Source organism: Eupeodes corollae, chromosome X (assembly GCF_945859685.1).
Source record: "Eupeodes corollae chromosome X, idEupCoro1.1, whole genome shotgun sequence".
Taxonomy (NCBI): domain Eukaryota; kingdom Metazoa; phylum Arthropoda; class Insecta; order Diptera; family Syrphidae; genus Eupeodes; species Eupeodes corollae.
In genome coordinates, this window is record NC_079150.1 from 4,887,533 (window position 1) to 4,906,403 (window position 18,871).

The window sequence follows — 18,871 nt, forward strand, 5'->3', positions numbered from 1 at the left end:
ATAAACTCTCATATAAAAGAAATGTCAAAATCGGCGAATATTCGTATATTCGTTGGTCGTGCTCATGTGAATAGTGCTTAAAACAAAAACAGTTTGGTAGTAACGAATTGCAGTGTGGTTGCTACGAACTGTCAAACTCTATTCGCGTTCCACGTACCATCCACATTGCAACGAATAAATTGTTCGCCCGCTACATAACCTCAAAATTATACCACTCTTGTTTTGTTTTTGTGTGAAAGATCATTGCTGAGGAAAATATGGAGAAAAGGGTAATTCAATTCGTCGCTGTCTGAGAATAGAAATAAAGCCAATAAGAACGAAAAGTCAAAATATGCGAACATCCACAGATCGCAGTTCGTAGCTCATGTGCAAGATGCTTTACATTCTTGAACTTCGAAGTTTTAGTACCTTGAGGGGTGTGCCAGTGCCACCGACTTCTTCCTCGATAAAAACAAAACTGTAATCCTACTCCACTGAAACTCTTAGCAAGGACCAACACATCGTAGCTGTAGATCGGATTCTTTTTTATAGATCACAGATCACTAGTTGCAGAGGTGAGATTTGGTATCTATCTCAAAACAGGGGAAGGGGGTGTGTCAAACCTCTTACACTTAACATAAAGATGAGTTTTTGTTCACCGCTGAAAAATGTTGTTTAATTTTTTCTAAAAGAGGCTGACAATATGTAAAAAAAATAATGTGTATCTTAACCTTATATTTACATATCATATCTCAAAGGGTAAAGAGACAACTGTTGTTCAGCAAGACATGGCCTAAAATTTTTATTTGGAGGACTCCCTACATTAAAAGTGTTCCAAAATTCCAACAGGATTCGAAATATGTTTGCCATACTTAAGAGCTAAATTACAATAGTTAAGAGGATTTTTGGTGCATTTTACGCAGAAATGGTAGAAATTCTGTTTAAATGTATCTTTTTTCCAAAAATAAAACATTCTGATCTTGTTTGCATTTCTATAAATGTGAAGAACGCTGCAAACATAAAAATACAGAACCCCAGACAATGAGAATGTTCGGTAGAAAATTGTGTCCTTTTTCGTAGGAAAATGAAACAAAATCTGACATGAAGAATTTTTTGGTCTTAATTTTCTGGAGTCTATAATTACTATCGCTATCAGTCTGCTTACTCGCAGATTGGAGCTGGTGCTAAAAGATAAATTCTAAAAAATTACTGTTTTGAGTAAACCTTTCAAAAATATTTTGATCTTAAATCAACAAAACCTACAAATTGTAGAGAGAAAAGTGTTTGGTTCTTAAATTTAAGGAAATAGGTGTATTTAGTACATAATTTCTCAAAAAAGTAAATACAAACAAATAACTTGTGAAAGTATCACTTTTGAGGTTTTTGGACATTTAAATTCCTAAAATGTTGTTTAAACCTCAGTTCTAGAGCATTATAAGCAAATTCACTTCAAAAGTAGAATTCCTTAACTTTTTCAAAAATTTTATAAGTTTTTTTATTTTATTGGAAATCGGTTTTGAAGAAAAAATAATTTAAGGCTAGGAGCGCATATGCAACTTTTAGTTTCGAAATCGTTTGATTTCTAAGCTGAGCCGTATAGACTTATATGAGAGTCCGCGCACGTGCAGAATTCATTCTGTCGCCCATTCGAGCAACTTTTTAGTTTGTGTTTTGACACAAGCTAGACGATCACCTCGAGCCAATTCCTTACAGCACGTTCACACGTTTCAAATCGGTGGTTTTGCGTATCGTCGATTCTACCGTATAAGCCAGTGTCAATATAATTTAAATGAATATATTCAGACGATACGGCATTTAACTGTATACGGTAAAATTACCGATTAGGTTGATTTTGTCTCTGCAAATTGTTTTCGGTTGTACGGTAAAAAAAAACGATTCGTCTCATCGTGGCAATGTATTTATAGACAATGAGTTCAGACGATTCATTTCATTTTTCGTCTGGGATACTGTCGAATAATTTATTGCTAGTATATAGTCGTAGTGAGTCGTCGGTGTAGGGTTGAGTACGGTGTACGGTAAAATTACCGTAGGTACCGTCTGAACACTCCAACTGAAAGACACCGAATCGAGAAAATATTCGATACGGTGAAAATATCGAATCGTGTGAACAGACTCTTAGTTTGTGTCACAAGAAGTTATAGGTAACTGCGCGGACATTCAACTAAATTAATGAATAATTTTCTGTGAGTGCAAGAGAGAGAGAAAAATTTAGTCAAGGTGAATATATGTTTCCTGTGTATTGGTGTATTTTTTTGATTACTTCGGAGTGGCTTATGTGCGCGATGTTTGACAACTAACTATTGAACTATTTGGTTTCGAAAAAATTGCATGTGTACGCACAGCCTAACTTGGGGTCTCCATATTTCTTGGAAAAGGACATTCACATATTTGTTATGACAGCCATCATCATGAGGTGACTATCACTAAAAAACACAGAAAATTGGTAAGTCAAAAGTAAGTAACTATAGATGGTCCAGATGAATAAAGACTTGAGTGCTTTGAAAGATATTCCCATTGTTGTTACCAACAATTATATATAAATTTACTTAAGAAAATTCAAATTTGTTTAATTAAAATACAATTTCCACGAATTTATCAGAAAGTGGTTACATTTACAAAATGTTTGCTAAATTTTTACTTCAGATTTAATTGACAGCTCAAGTGGAACGGTTTATATTTCGTTGTGTGTTATAGTTTTCCTTGCATTATATGTGTTACTTTACTGTAGCTGTCTAAACAAAAAGGTGTAAATCAGCCGAAAAATCCAGACCTGCAGATTTGATCTAAAAGCAAAAATAAATCATATTACTTTGCCCCATGGAATGCAAAAATAGGGACAATTTTTGTTTTGACGAATCTGGATCAAAAATAAATTGAACTGTTTTCCCCATTATAAAAGTCGATATAAACTTCAAGTCATAGACACACCATATAAAGACCGGAATCATTCGTACGTATTACCCTCCAACACCCATTTGTTTACATTGTTGTATTTGTAATTTTGACATTACGTCCATTTTGAAATGTGAAATCCAACAACAATTCGATGCGGTGCATTAACTTGTTTTGACAGTTTTTTTTTATTAAATTGCTGTGGTGAGAATTTTAGATTTGATTTTAGCTGTCAAATGCCATTGAGAAGCGAACTGGTGGTGAGAAGCAGAAAAATATTGAAGACATGAACATGGACGAATCTGAAGACTCCCAAGACGAAAGTGTTCGCGAGGAATATCGTCACAAACGAATGGCATAGATGCGAGCATTCGCAGACAAGGCTCTTTTCGGTTTAGTGTGGGAAATTTTCGGACAAGATTACGTCAACGAAGTGACCAAAGCTGGAGAAGGTATCTGGGTTGTGTTGCATTTGTACACAAATGGTGTGCCGCTCTGTTCGCTCATACACCACCATATGCAAAAGTTTCTGCGGTCGATAGCCACCACCTGCATCCCAAATTTAACAGAGAAGCATCTGACAACAGCGTTTATCTATTTTGAAGGCCAAATGAGAAAGCAATTCATTGGTGTCTTGGAACTTCGTGGTTAAAAATTGACCACCGATGAATTGGAGTTCATGATTGGTCAGTGTGGTTCAATTCCAACGGAAATCAAGGAAGATTCCAAGCAACAAACTCGTGACAAAATGCTCAGCGACCTGGAATCTGTTGATTTCTATTGATTTCGCAATTAGGAAGAAATATTGTTAGATTTTTAATATTTATTTATGTGTTCGAATGGATTTTATATATTCAAATAATAATAAAAAATAAAATGGTACCATAGGTTCCACGAACAATTAAAAGCCGAATGCAAATTTTAATAGTGTTTTATTAACTCTGAGTCGGCCGAAAAAAAAATTAATGGAAAAATGCTTAAACATTTTTAATAGGAAAAAAAACATTGGAACTGTGGTATATAATTTCTTTATTAAAATATAACTCTTATTTAAAGACTACAAATCTAATTCGACTGGCTTGGGCGCGTCCGTTGAATAGAATAGACGTTAGAATACAAATTTTTATGAGAGCGAGCCAAACAACCTTTTGTCTCGCTTCTATGTCTCAGGTTTCAGAGTTTCGCGCTCAGCGTGCGACATCTAGCTACGAAACTCTGAAACCTAAACATAAGGGGAATTACACATTATTAATGATAGTTGCCTTAATTTTATACTACAACTCGGCCAATCTGACAATTTGATCGCCCACGATTAAATTAAACAAACAAGTCTTAAGTTATAATCATGAGATGGTAGGTGTCGCCCTTAATCAACCGAACCTTCAGAGTCTCGATTCTTCCAAAGTCGAATATTTCGAGACTCGACAATGCCATCATATGGCAGCTGTGTGATTTGACAACCTTCGATATCGCGTATTACGTATCTATCATTAGGTAGAATTTTGTAAACAACGTATGGGCCTCTGAACTTTGGAACCAATTTCTTATTTACACCGGTTGTTGTATCTACATTTTTTATTACTACATAATCACCCTCATCGTATATACGTGCCGGGTTATTATGCTCATTAAAATATTTAATATTATATTCCTGAATCTTAGTGATTGCTTCTGAAGCCTTTTCTCTTGACAATTCAAGATTTCTTTCCAGTTGACTTAATTGTTTATCATCAAGAAATTCTGTTAATTTGTCGATTACTACTCCCCTTTGGTTAATACCAAATAACAATTGACTTGGTGTATTTTGAATAGCGCGATGTATAGTGTTATTTAGTCCGAATTCTATTTGTGTTAAAGTAACAACCCAATCTGAGTGCTCGATTGGTTCCGAAAGCTTAGCAAGCATGCCAGTTAATACCCTATTGACTCGCTCTACTTGACCATTGGCCTGTGGCGAATGAACTGCCACCTTAACATGATCTATATTCTGGTCTATAACAAATGAACTAAACTCTAGTGATGTAAAGCAGGTTCCCCTATCAGTAATTACTCTTGATGGCCTACTGTAATACTCAAAATATTTTCTTAGTGCTGCACATACTTCTTTTGAGCTTGTAGATACAACTGGGTATAATTTAGTGAACTTTGTAAATGCATCTATTACCACTAATATATGTTTTCTCTTTGACTTTATTGAAGGGAGAGGACCAAGATGATCCAAGTGTATTGTATGGAATGGAATGGGCTCCTTAGGAATATTGAACAAATTGCGTATATTAGATCGAACTGGTGCTGAGTGCATTATGCAACGGATACAATTTTTAATGTATTTTTCAACTTTTTCCTGAACATTCGGAAACCAATAGTGACGGCCAATTTGATCAGAGCTTTTTGTTACAACTAAATGCCCAATTTTCTCATGGATCATTCTTATAACATTAGTTTCCATTTCAGATGGGACATAGAATCGAAGTTTACCATTTTTATTTTTTTTGAAGACAATACCATCCTGAACTAAAAACGAATTATTATCTTTTAAATATAGTTTGTTTTTCATTTCCAAAATCTTTACATCTCGATTTTGGGCTGCTCTGAGTTGGAAATCAACATCCTCAGAGTCAATAACGGATATAACATTACATCTGCTTAAGGCATCAACATGATTCATATTGGCACCACTACGATGTTTGACCTTATAATCATAATCCTCCAGCTCTAAGGCCCATCGAGCAATTCTATGATTAACATTCTTTTTGTTCAGTGTCATTGTTAAAGAACTGCAATCAGTTACGATTGTAAAAGGAATACCTTGCAAATAAACACGGAACCGACGTAAAGCTGAAATTATGGCTAAAGTTTCCAATTCAAAACTATGGTATTTGGCCTCTTGATCAGTGGTGCTTTTAGAGAAGAATGCTACCGGATGTAATTTATCATCTTCTTGTCGTTGGAGTAGAACTGCACCATACCCTAATGAACTTGCATCGCAATGCAGTTCTGTTTCTTTCCTTGGACTATAGATTGCCAATACAGGTGGAGATGTTAACCGTTCCTTTAAAGTCTGAAAAACATCTTCGCATTCGGAAGTAAATCTAAAAGGAGTTTCAGCTTTTAATAAATTATAAAGAGGTCTTGCTATTCTTGAAAAGGATTCGACAAACCTGCGAAAGTATGAACAAAGTCCTAAAAATGAATGCAATTTCTTTCTGTCTTTAGGCACAGGATATTGAGCAATCGCTCGAATATGGGAATCACTAGGTTGGATGCCATGTTCCGTTACTTTAAACCCTAAGTAATCAAGTTTCGAATATGCAAAGCGACATTTTGACAAGTTGAGCTCCAACCCATTCTTCGCTACACAACATAAAATTTTAGTAAGTATCTCAAAATGTTCAGTAATAGTTTTACTAGCAATTAATATATCATCTAGGTAGACAACTATATCTCCTCTGTCTATAAATTCACGAAAAATTTGAATTATGAATCTCTGAAAAACACTGGGCGCATTCTTAAGGCCGAAAGGCATTTTAAGAAATTCCCATTGACCGTTCGGGGTTACGAAAGATGTTAATTGTGTTGAATCTGCTGCTACCTTTACCTGGTAAAACCCACTCTTAAGGTCTAATAAGGTCATAACCTTCTTCCCCTCCAGGTATTCAATGCAATCGTCTATCAATGGTATTGGATGAGGATCTCTTACTGTACGTTTGTTCAATGCTCGATAGTCTATACACATTCTGGTTTCACCAGATTTTTTCTTAACTAAAACTATTGGTGCAGCATACGGAGAACTACTTGGCTGAATAATTCGTTTTTCCAATAGGTCTTTTATTATTTCACTCACAGTACCTTTTTCTGAGACTGATAGCCTTCGCGGAGCAAAACAAACAGGAATATCAGATGTAAGTCTAATGTGCATCTCAAAATCCTTTGGTGAAACCATAGTTTTATCAAAATTCAAATAATTTTGAGATACTATATTTTTAATAGTTTTTGAAATGTCTAAACTAAGATTTGAATCAATATCTATATAATCTTTTCTATCCCATATAATCTCAAAAGCATGGCAGCCAAATAAATCACTATCTACCTCAACATTATTGTATTCTCTCTTCACATCAAGATCGTCTTTAAGCTTAATCCGATCATGATCAAATGTATTCAACTTGTCTTTGAAGCAATCACTAAGTTCTTTAGGTTGTATCTTTAATTCACCGGCTAATACGCTGCTCCCAAAAACATCATTTATGTTGTTCTTATAATGACTACACTCTGAAGGTTCGGTTTTTTCATCAGAATAAGTGCACATATACAATTGGTTAGAAAGAAAAACTTTATTCGAACAAATTTCATTTTGACACTGCTCAGAAGTTATATTAACTTTATTACAGTTCATGTTAAGTTTTATATTAAAGATTTCAAGGAGATCACGACCAATAAGTAAAGGTATAGGAGTTACTTCATCTGGAATAACCATAAGGGAAACAAGATTTAAATTATCTTTTATATTAATATAACAATTAATCGTACCGTACGTAAAGAGTTTAATGTTTCCTAATCCTTTAAATCTTGAATACGTTAATGATTCTTGAACGTTAATTTCTTCAGGCAGAACAGACTTTCGTATGAAACTAATCGGACTACCGGTATCCAAAAGAGAACAACAATCGATAAATTTTGTGCACTTATTCTTATTTGTCATAAAGGCGACACTCACCATCTGAACAGCATCCAAACTCTGAGTCAGCTCCTTGGTGTCATCATGTAGGGCATCCCGGTTCACGGCTCCAACTCTGGTCTTCACAATATAAGGGCAGTTTTTGTAAGTGTGCCCCTCGTCAGCACATTTGAAACAGGATCCAGCTGGTCGTTGCTCCTTTGGACATTTTGCTGCGATGTGCCCATACTTTGAGCAATTAAAACATCTCTTGGACTGCTCGTTGTTTGATGCTGAAGTTGAGGGAACCATATTTCCTCCAGAAGTTGTTGCCCTAGCAACCATAGTCCTCGGAACTCTTCTTTTTTCGTATCGTGGCAAGAGGTTTTTGAGCTCTACTATAGTTTTGGCGGCAAAAAGAATAGAGACATTTGCTGGTGAATCCCTCAAACCATCGATAATGAATTCGATCAACTCTGCCTCATCGATTTCAGCATGTGACCCAAGTTCTTGCATACATATGACATATCGAAGAAGTGGCTCGCCCTGACGACGTACTCTCTCACTCAGTTGACGATAGACCTGCTGTCTGCTCATCTTATGGTCGAATTCTTTGATAAGTATTTGCTTCAAAGAATCCCAGTTGTCAACGTAGACCGTGCGTAACAGCATTTTCGCAGTTCCCTGCATGAGACGGCGTGCAGACAAGTACTTGCATCGGTCATCGCATCCCAGCGAGTCGGTCACATCTTCGTAGTCAACTATCCATTTAGTGATGCTGTATGGATCGTCACCGTTGAATGCAGGAACAGCATTTTCGATGTCTGAGAAGTCCACTGCACGCCATGGTGCAACCGAAGATGTTGTGGGCGCTTCCATCTGGTCCAATTCTTTCCTTAGCTCAAGGATTTTTTTCCGACGCTCAAGTCTGGCCAGCTCTTGTTCTTCTTCCAAGTCTTGGACATCAGAAGCTGTATTACTGTGCCTGTTATCAGAAGCGGCCAGTGTTTCGGAAGTATTCTCTCCATTCGGAGATGCAGAAGGTGGAGTTTCCTCGGTTAGCTCAGCAGAAGGTGGAGTTTTCTCAGTTAACTCACCAGAAGGTTGTTGGGGTGCCACTGTAACTGTACTTTCATACAATGCCCGAAGTTGAGCTAGAGAAGCCGTGTCTGGCACATCTACTCCAGCGCTCTGAAGTGCTTCAACCAATTGTGCTTTGTTGAGTTTTGTCATAGCTGGCTTTAAATCCGCAAAAAGAGGTAATATACACAATAATTTAGTTTTCTTTTGGTGTATTACCCCACATCTGACGTTGTGGTATATAATTTCTTTATTAAAATATAACTCTTATTTAAAGACTACAAATCTAATTCGACTGGCTTGGGCGCGTCCGTTGAATAGAATAGACGTTAGAATACAAATTTTTATGAGAGCGAGCCAAACAACCTTTTGTCTCGCTTCTATGTCTCAGGTTTCAGAGTTTCGCGCTCAGCGTGCGACATCTAGCTACGAAACTCTGAAACCTAAACATAAGGGGAATTACACATTATTAATGATAGTTGCCTTAATTTTATACTACAGAACTCACTTGGACGTGTTCTTTTAAGTTGTTTTGTTTTTTTACTAAAAAGTGAATGCAAAGTTCTTACTCACACTTCAAGGATTCCAGGAAGGTATTAACCATTCCTGTAGGTACACTATTGTTCCAAGGACACGACCAAATGAATTCCAATGTTTGCATTTTTAAACATTTCCGATAGGAAAATACGAACATTGGTCGTAGAAAATATGAACCAAAATATAATAATAAGCATTAACCACGATCCTCTCGTTCATAAAATATGATATTAAATATTATGTTACATTTCAATGCAATCCCGTAGGAACATGTTGTTTTCTTAATAAGTGATTCATGTATAAAAAATTATAAGGTCTTTGTTTAACAATATTTAATGACAGTTAACAGCAAAATTGTTTTTCGATTTTAGTTTTAAGTTGGCATCTGAGATGTTTGGATTAACAAATATTTATTTAAAAATGTAATATCTCAACCAACTATTCTAATTTGCATAGTTTTGACTTGATTAAAAAAAAAACTAATAAACAAAAGTGTTGGCTTTGAAAAATTTATAAAACTTAGTTGTAAGTATTACCATTATTTTTTTTCCATTTAACTTACATATTTTTTTAAAATGTCCCTTCCTCCTAAATGGGGGGAACAGATCCACTCTCATAGCAAAAAATGCTTGTTTTTAAATGTTCTATACAAATCCGTCATCAAACTTTGTCGCCTGAGTTATCGTACTCTTCCCAAAAAATGAAATAGCTAATTTCTCATCACTATTCCTTATTTTCGTGGCGAATTGACTTTAGAGGATGGTGAATTCATGTTAGCAGTGGTTAATTGATGTTAGACCTAAGGGTCGTGTAAGTTGACGTTTCAGCTTGTAGGCAAACCAGAATGACAGATTTGTTTCCGGTCTTTATATGGTGTGTCTATGCTTCAAGTTTAATTTAGTATTTCTTATGCTTGTAGCACGATAGCCAAAAAAACACTACACTCCATCCAGCGAAACCCCATTTGCTTTAATTTTTGTATTTTTCATGCCGATGAAAAGATGTGAATTCCAACAACAATTTGCGGCTTGTTTTTACACATGCATAAAACGAACGTCTCGCACACATTAAATCAACTAATAAATCAGCTGTTCGCTGTATCTTCTAGTCAAAGATGGCTGCTCATGATTTATATCTTCGTATAGAGCGTTGTTGGTTTTTGCAGTCAATATGCACTGCACAAGCACAATGCACATTAACATTTTGGTGGACAACAAAACAAAGTACAAAGCCAAACATAACAAAACCAAAACTCAAAGAAAGAGGTTGTCAGAATATTCGTGTTTTGTCTACCTCAAAAAGCGGCTTTAAATATTCTAAATAAAAATAAAAACAACTGCCATATTAAATACATTTTACTTATTATATTAGTTTTGTGTGTAACAAATCCTTTAAATTAGAATCGCCCAAATAATGTCTGAAAATCAGTCGGAAGTTAATTCGAATGATATCGGTGATGCATTTGTGACTGGAGGGTGAGTAGTTTGTTTGTTCGTGTTTGTGTTTGTGTTTGGCGTTCGCCACAAAGCACAGTGTTATTTTTGATTTATTTCATCTTAAAAAAGGCTTAAACTAATTAATTAAAAGCAAATGTTTGTTCTATTGACCTAAAATCCGTAAGGTACTTATATGGTCAATGGAGCGCAGTAAAGTTGACAATTCCATATTCGGCTATAGCCTCATTTCATATAGTTTTTAGTTTAATTTTATTTATTTTTATAATCGGTTAAGATTTTTGGCGCGCCATGACGCGCCGGCTTTAATGGATTCTATTATAATTTGTGTTCTTAAATGGTATGATTGATTCGTTTTTTTATGTGGTCACCAGATGTTATACTGGCATTAACAAGCTTATAGCCCGTATGCCCGCCGAGCGTCATGCAGCAGAATACAATATGAAGCACAAAAATCGAGGCCAGGCGCTGATATTCAACCATGAGAGCTTTGAAATAACATCGCTCAAATCAAGGTCTGGAACCGAGGAGGACTGCAAGCGCTTGTATGCTTCTTTGAAGAATCTACACTTTGAAGTGCATGTGCACAAGGATAAAAAATTGAAGGAAATCGAAAATATTATTAAAGAAGGTAATTGCATGTATGATGAAGGATTGAAGTCTGTATAGTTTGGATGAGGATGGCATTTCTTTCTTTGTAAACATTGTTCCATTATTTTGTTTGAAATTGAAAAACTGCGCAAGGCATGGTCGTTTTTTGTTTGTTAATCGATGATAACAACCAAGGGCAACCAATGTTTATCATAAGGTGCTTTGTTCTATGTTTGTTACAAAAACCTCGACAAGACCTGAAACAACGGTTTTACCTTTCATGGAATCGATTTCTTATCTAACAGTTCGTATTTGTTTTTAGAATGTTTGCACTTTTGATTGGAATGATGCAATCGATATCTAAACTTTATTGTTGCTATAAAAATAATAAAAGTTTTCAAGAAGTCTTAAGAGTACGAAATGATAATGGAAAGGGTTAATCAATGATTTTTGTTTGTATTGAAAACGAATATGAACTGTAAGCAAAAGGCTACATTTATATTGACTTGTAGCTATTAGGATGTCATCGAAACCTCAGGATCACATTTGTATTACTTTCAAAGCGTACGCAACTGAAAAGAGCCCACTTTTCCGAAAAAGAAACTGTCATGAAATAAGATACGGCTAATAAGATAACACTAGTTTCTCTAATATTCTGTATCCAATCTCTTATTCTTTGACAATTTCAACTGCCCGAAGACTACGAACGTTTATTATTATAATTATCTTATATATACAGTAATATGCGAAATAATAAGAGTGAATTTCATTTACTACAATTTAATTCCAATTTTCTTATTTTTTGAAAAAAAGCATAAGTATTAAAATGATCACATGTATTGTAAGTTAATATCATTTCCATTTGGAAATGTGTAATTTAGCACAAAAACAAAATTTAAGGACAACTAATTAGAAACACAAATTGAATTAACTTTTAAAGCAGTTACTGTAATTTTTATTTGTTTTTTTTTTTTGAAAAAATATTTTTTTTTCAAAATATATTTTTTAAACTTAAAACAATGTTTGCCAAAGATAACATTTATTTCATATGGCAGTTTCTGTGAAAGACAGCGTTTATTGGTGGACAACTAATTAGAAACAAAGAGAAAATCATATCTTATTATAAAATGTATAACTTTATAATATCATTTACCTTATATTTATATTAAATACCTTGTTGCGAAAAATGTTTACTTCAAAACTTCCCGACATCTTCGTTCCATTGATGAAATAAGCCGACTCCAAGTAGCTTATGATTATCTTTAATACCTTCGAAAGAGCATCATTGTTGGAGTTATTTTAAAGAGCAACATCTTTTTAACATCGGCCCAAAGATGCTCTATCGGATTTAGGTCTGCACTTGATGGTGCCCATTCCAGAACTTGTATCGATTGGTCGCTAAAGAACTGTTTCGTAATTCCAGCATTGTGCTTGGGGTCGTTGTCTTGCTGAAACTTCCATATCACTGGCATGTTTTCATCGGTCCAATCCACTAATATTGTAGTACCCGTGGCATGATGGTTAGTGCGTTGGACTGTAATGCAAGGGGTCTTGGGTTCAATCCCTGCTTGTGCCACCTTAAATTAAAAAAATAAAATAATTTTCGCGGGTACTGCCTCTTGCGAGGAATTAACAGTTCCTTCAAGAGTAATTCTTGTCATGAAAAGTGCTTAAAAATGCCTAAAATTGTAGGTCCCTTCCATTTCTGACAAAAGTACTCGCACACAGGAATGGTTGCGAGTTGTAAGTCACTAGGCCCTGGTTCACAACGGACTGTTGCGCCACTCAATTTATTTATTTTTAATCCAATGTATTTAACGGCTGTCAGCGTTCCATCGATTCGATGGATGGGGCCAACTCCACACCACGAGAAACAACCCCAAACGTTAAGCAAGCCGCCTCCATGGTCAATTACTGGCAAAACGTATTTAGGGTGGAACGCTGTTCCTTTTGGCCTTCGGACATATCGTGCACCATCTTGGCCCATCCTATTTATTTTAGTTTCGTCACTCCACACTGTACTTCCATTCGTTTGTTGTCCAGTTGGAGTGTGATCTTGGTCTACATTGCCTTGAGGTTACTAATGGTTTCTTCCGAGAAACACGACCATGCAACCCAACTTCCACCAATCTTCTTCTGATTGTGCGTCGCCCTATCGGGACATCGAATGCAACCGAGAGTTGGTGTTGTATCTCTGTGGAGCTTATTTTTTTGGCCAGCCTAATAATTGCTCCATCTATTTGGCAGCTTGTCTTACGGGCCCGTTTTCTACGAGGTACATTTTCAGCAGTCCTGAAGTTTTGAAAATGCTTAATTGCATTGAAAACTTTCTTTACAGAACAATTCATTTGAGATGTAATTGCTCTATAGGACATTTTAAGCTTCCAAAGCTCAAGAACCGCTTTCCTTTTAGGAGGATCACAGCTCTTTAATTTTCCCATTGCAATTACCTCCAAAATTTAAAAACTATTCTTTAAAAACGTTTGCAGACAATTCAGAAATTTCTACTTACCAATGCAAAATAAAATGATTATTTTTATTTCACCCAAATCAAATGTAATTTAACTGTTTCTAATTAGTTGACCAGTTGAAACGAACACTTTTTACACTCTACCTTGATTTTATTGAATACTTTGCAAAGACTTATGCACAAATGATGCTTTTTCAAACAATCCTCTAATAACGCTTGCATTACACCATTTTGGATACCGCTATTCTAGTCACACATGATAAAGTGAATGTGGAAATGAGAAGCAAGTAATGTTTCTAATTAGTTGTCCACAGCTGTATATAACTATTTTCATGCGTCTTTTTCCGGACAACAAAATAAGAGTGAATTAGATTCTTCCTGAAAATAAGGCAACAAATTTGTTAAAATTAATTTTTAAGGAAAATGAGTAAAAACGTTAAGAGTTTGGTGGGGTGTCCTTTGTTCTTAAGAACCACTTTATAGTCAATATGTTTTTGACGTGTTTCCACAGGCATTGCCTATCATATTTCTTGTATTTCATTCCATAGTGCCTCCTTTTCTGTGGTCTTACACGATGTTCTATTTTTTAAATCTTTCCAAAAGTTTGTCATGGGTTTTGGGTCTGGCGATTGTGAAGGCCATTATAAAACTGGCACATTCTTTTGAATAAATCACTTTGTTACGACTTTAGCAGTGTATTGGGGGTCATTATCCTGTTCACACTAATGGCAAATTAAATTCTGTAAATTGAAGCATAAGTTTTTCCAATATTTGTAGGTACGTTTCTCTTATATATACATAATATTTTAGTTCCAAACTATAGGGCCTAATACATTATAAAAAAAAAAACCCGCAAATTTGTATATTACCGCCACAATGCCTTACCGTCTTTATGGTGTTTCTATGGTTTAGTTCTGTGTTTTTTTCCGTCGATCACATGCAAACAAATTTATTTTGGTTTAGTACATAATATTTCCAGTTTCTTGAACTCTCTGATGCTTGGTTGAAGTTTGCGAATATAATTATCCGTGTACATTTTTTTTTCTTCAAAACTTCGGCGAATCGTTTAGGAGCTAACATCCAACGAAAAATCTATTTTTATAAAGATGAATGCTGCAAATGGATCCTTAATTGTTTCTCTAACTATTTTTCGGTCAGGGATAGGTGAAGTTTTCTTTGGACGTCCTCTTGTTACATTAATACTCGAGCCAAAACATGGGGAACGATTAAGTGCATTTGCAATAAAGTCGTATTTTTTATACTGAAGCTGAAATTTTATATTTTAGTTAATTGGATATTAAAAAAGAATAACCAACAATAATTTTTCAGAAATATTGCAAACTTATAGTGTACTCCTTTTATTTTGTCCGCTGAAAATGAGTGTCGTGAATAAAAATAACGGTGATCCAATGAATGCTTATGGAAATTTTTCAGTGACAGGAAAATTTTGATAGCAAATCCAAAAATAATTGTAAATTAAAAAAAGAAATTGGCAGGTTATTATCATGGAACTTGTAAAGTGAAGAAAATTTATTGATTTACTCTTATTATTTTGGCCACCATTGTATATTAAGCAAAACAAACAGCTTCCGGTATAAATGACTAAAGTAAGTTTTCAAAGATTTTGAAACTTTACAGACTTTAAGTAATTAAAGTATTAAATTTGTTTGTTATCTTTATTTCAGAGTTGAGGTTTACTGAAAATTGATAATTCCAAATGAGTTTGGTACATATTTCAGCAGCATTGTAATGTTTTTGAGCTGTAATTTTGGTCATTTTAGTGAATCGCTATTTTTCTGTTGATACATAATTGGAATATCTCTTCCTTATTATTCGTGACCCCTTTTAATTGTGAATTTTCAGTGGAAAGCGTTTTGAAACAATATAATACAAAATCTCCGTACAATTTACTATTTTTTAATACTTAAAAATAACTACAAAGCTGATTTTATATTTTAATAATCAATATAACTTTTTTCAAAATACTCAATAAGAGTACAATAGACCGGGAAGAAATACAAATACATATGTATACATTTTAAGCCAAAACACAGGAATCTTAAGATGGATATGATCATATAGTTTCATTCTCTCTAACGAATATTAATTTGTTATAAACTGAAGTACTTATTGAGTTAATACAGATATTTATGATACACGAACTTAAAGACTAAAGCTGAATCAAATGACACCAAAAACAATCTTGATCCGAGCTGCTTACAGATAGTGAAAGGCCATAGCATTTTAACGATTAAACAAGTAGAAAGATCGGATCGGGCTGATTTTAATTCAAATTTAAAGTTTTTTTGTTTTTAAATTCAAATTTAAAGTTTTTTGTTTTTAAATTACATGTATTATTCTTAGATTCATGCATAATAAGTGCTTTAATTTATTATAAACAATCACGTATCCTGTCTAAAAACGTGTACGAATATTGTATAAAAACGTAAAATATAGCGAAAATTACACCAGGTAATAACCAAGACGTGTGCAGCAACAAGAGGAAAACATCGAAGGTTACCACGTTATCATATTTATTTTCAAGATATTACCCTGTCTCTGGTCGAAATCCAAATGACCGAGAAATAATTAATTAACAAGAACAGTATAGCACTTAACAAGAGAGCATCACCTCCTTCTACCTCCCCTTAATTTTTTTATTATCAAAACGTTAATTCTAAAACTTAGACAACCTTTTGATGTCTTTGTTTTTTCAAGAATCGATTTTAATTTCTTACAACAAACAAATTTGAACTGTTTTATCTTCTTTTCTTTAAAGTTTTTCCGCAATGATCGACCAAATAGTAATGTCGCTTGCCGTGTGGTTCTTATTGCTGTAAATACCGAAATAATTTCAAATAAGCTTATTCACGAACTTAATTCTTACATGGCCATAAATTACGGCAAAAATACTACTTTTAGGACATTCTCAAAAATGTCTGGTAATTTGTAAGAAAACGTACTTAACACCACGTCATGTTCGGTTCGTCTTGAATGACACTCGTTTTGAATGACACTCCTTTTGTAAGCCTTTTGATTGATAAAGTCAATTTACTTAAGAAATTATTTGCCATTTGCTTTTGATATTCTTTTATTCGTTTCTAATATTCTCTTGTACTTCGGATGCGAAATTTCAATGGCAGCATATGGTAAACTCATCAAATTCCTATTTCGACAGCATTGTCAAATATAGAATTATTAACCGTCTAGAATTTAATACAATGCTATCTTCTGTCGTTAAATCGTAACCCGCGCTCAATGCTAAACATGAGTGGTACTTGTTTCGAAGAAGCTTATAAACTTTCAGTGCTCGGTAATCGTGGAAAGTATCGCACATTATCCCAATTCATATCAAAGGTTCAAAAAACTATATCGTCCATGTCAAAATCGCACGGGGAGATATCCTGCTCTACCGATACAAGACAACATTGGGTTTTCGAAGCATTAAATTCCACGTAGTTTTTATATCCCTTTGAATAGTGCTGTTTAGGTCGGAATTTTACGAGCTTATCATATTTTGTCGTTGCAGTTCCACATCCGAAGGAGAGGGGTGTGAGTCTGAAAACGAAAATGAAAACCTAAGAATATTATCGTCAGCGAAATAATGAATTCGAATAGAAGTTACAGATAGGAGATCATTGAACTAATCTGCTATCATCAAAGCACAATTTTTGTCTTCTTTGTAATATTCTTAAGTTTATTGCAGCTGCCCAACTTGACCATACTGATAGTGACTGTATTCTAATTGCTATTTTATCTCATGGCGAAATGGGATACATCTACGCCAAAGACACCCAATACAAACTTGATTCAATCGCACACTGTTTTACGGCACAAAACTGCAAAACACTTGCCGGTAAGCCAAAGCTATTCTTCATCCAAGCTTGCCAAGGAGATCGTTTGGATTCTGGTATAACGCTAGAAAAGACTGAAACTGATGGTGAATCTTCGATGAGCTATAGAATTCCAGTGCATGCTGATTTTCTAATTGCGTATTCCACAATTCCAGGTGAAGTTTTCTACTAACCAGAAATTCAAGGCTTTTTTATAATTTTTTTTGTATATTTTAAAGGATTTTATTCGTGGCGTAACACAACAAAAGGCTCCTGGTTCATGCAATCATTATGTAAAGAACTTGATGATAATGGTAAAAACTACGATATTTTAACTCTGCTTACGTTTGTATGCCAACGTGTTGCATTTGATTTTGAATCATGCACACCAGACTTGCCAATGATGCATCAGCAAAAGCAGATTCCTTGCACAACAACAATGTTAACGAGAATTCTTAAATTTGCTGATAAAAAATAAGTAGTTTTTAATAACTTTTTTTTTATATTTCTTATCATTTTTAAATTTTATTCGACACTTGAAATCCAAACACTTTAAAAAAATATGTCGATGTCATTAAAAACAAATCAAATATTAATTATATTTTTTGTTATTAATTCGCATTCCATAATTCCTTGAACTGTAATGAAGATAATGACAATTAAAGTAATCAAGAAAAAACAATGCTTTTTTAAAACATACGATATAATAAAAAAAATTATTGAGAGAGCAATAAAGCCACTTTGAATGTTGCATTATCGTTATTGGATAAGACAGAGAGCAGCCTTCGCGGAATGACTTGTTGACAGTATTAACTCCATATCTGTTATTTTTTAAGGTTAATAATACTTTTTTGAACGGCTAAGTAAGGGGAGGCGAATTAAATACAATGGCAAAACAATTTGTTTTCTAAACATACGAGAAGTTTATTTAACTATGAATTGATTATTGCAAAATTTATTGTTTATAACTAAAATTTTATTATATTTTTCAGTTGTTGGTTGTTGTATAAGGTGAGATAGAAAAATATTTAAGAGCATATACTAGTTCTTCCTTTTATAATCTTAAAGTTTTTTTTTTAGACCTTACTCATACAATCAAAGATTATTAAATTAGGCGAAAGTGGAGGCGCAATTGAATTGAATGAATGTATGTACATATAGTATATATTTGCTTGTAGGTAAGTAAACCAATGCTGGAGATGTAAAAGCTACTTTGGTTGAAAAAAAAGAGTTGAATAGAGCTGCTGGTAAAGTCCAGGGAAAAGACTCAAAAAATCTTAACAATAGATTATATGATGATTTTGAAAAGTACAAGTCTTTCTCTTTTAGATACAATTTAAAGCATTTAAGTATCTTA

General features: G+C 34.2%; 2 protein-coding genes and 1 pseudogene across 2 annotated transcripts; 2 read left to right on the forward strand and 1 right to left on the reverse strand.

The window, feature by feature from the left end:
* Window positions 1–21: 21 nt before the first annotated feature.
* LOC129953221 (viral IAP-associated factor homolog) lies at window positions 22–3,676 on the forward strand (annotated as a pseudogene).
* Window positions 3,677–4,258: 582 nt separating this feature from the next.
* LOC129953222 (uncharacterized) lies at window positions 4,259–7,793 on the reverse strand. The gene is made up of 7 exons (XM_056066172.1): window positions 7,610–7,793; window positions 7,423–7,532; window positions 6,983–7,356; window positions 6,301–6,691; window positions 6,054–6,180; window positions 5,465–5,984; window positions 4,259–5,236 (listed from the first exon to the last, which is right to left on the reverse strand). The coding sequence occupies exons 1-7, from the start codon at window positions 7,621–7,623 to the stop codon at window positions 4,259–4,261; spliced, it is 2,514 nt and encodes an 837-aa protein (XP_055922147.1). The 5' UTR covers window positions 7,624–7,793.
* Window positions 7,794–10,354: 2,561 nt separating this feature from the next.
* LOC129953401 (caspase-like) lies at window positions 10,355–18,260 on the forward strand. The gene is made up of 4 exons (XM_056066591.1): window positions 10,355–10,641; window positions 10,995–11,251; window positions 17,388–17,690; window positions 17,754–18,260. The coding sequence occupies exons 1-4, from the start codon at window positions 10,580–10,582 to the stop codon at window positions 17,990–17,992; spliced, it is 861 nt and encodes a 286-aa protein (XP_055922566.1). The 5' UTR covers window positions 10,355–10,579; the 3' UTR covers window positions 17,993–18,260.
* Window positions 18,261–18,871: the final 611 nt, after the last annotated feature.

Excerpts from the sequence above, each read along its gene's own strand:
- LOC129953222 (XM_056066172.1), bottom strand. Across the intron at positions 5,985-6,053 it reads CTTTGTTCATACTTTCGCAG|ATTTACTTCCGAATGCGAAG; the intron begins GTTTGTCGAATC and ends AACTCCTTTTAG. Across the intron at positions 5,237-5,464 it reads GAGCAGCCCAAAATCGAGAT|GAAAAAGTTGAAAAATACAT; the intron begins GTAAAGATTTTG and ends CCGAATGTTCAG.
- LOC129953401 (XM_056066591.1), top strand. The coding sequence starts at position 10,580 with ATGTCTGAAAATCAGTCGGAAGTTAATTCGAATGATATCGGTGATGCA. Across the intron at positions 11,252-17,387 it reads CGAAAATATTATTAAAGAAG|CTGCCCAACTTGACCATACT; the intron begins GTAATTGCATGT and ends AGTTTATTGCAG. Across the intron at positions 17,691-17,753 it reads TGCGTATTCCACAATTCCAG|GATTTTATTCGTGGCGTAAC; the intron begins GTGAAGTTTTCT and ends TATATTTTAAAG.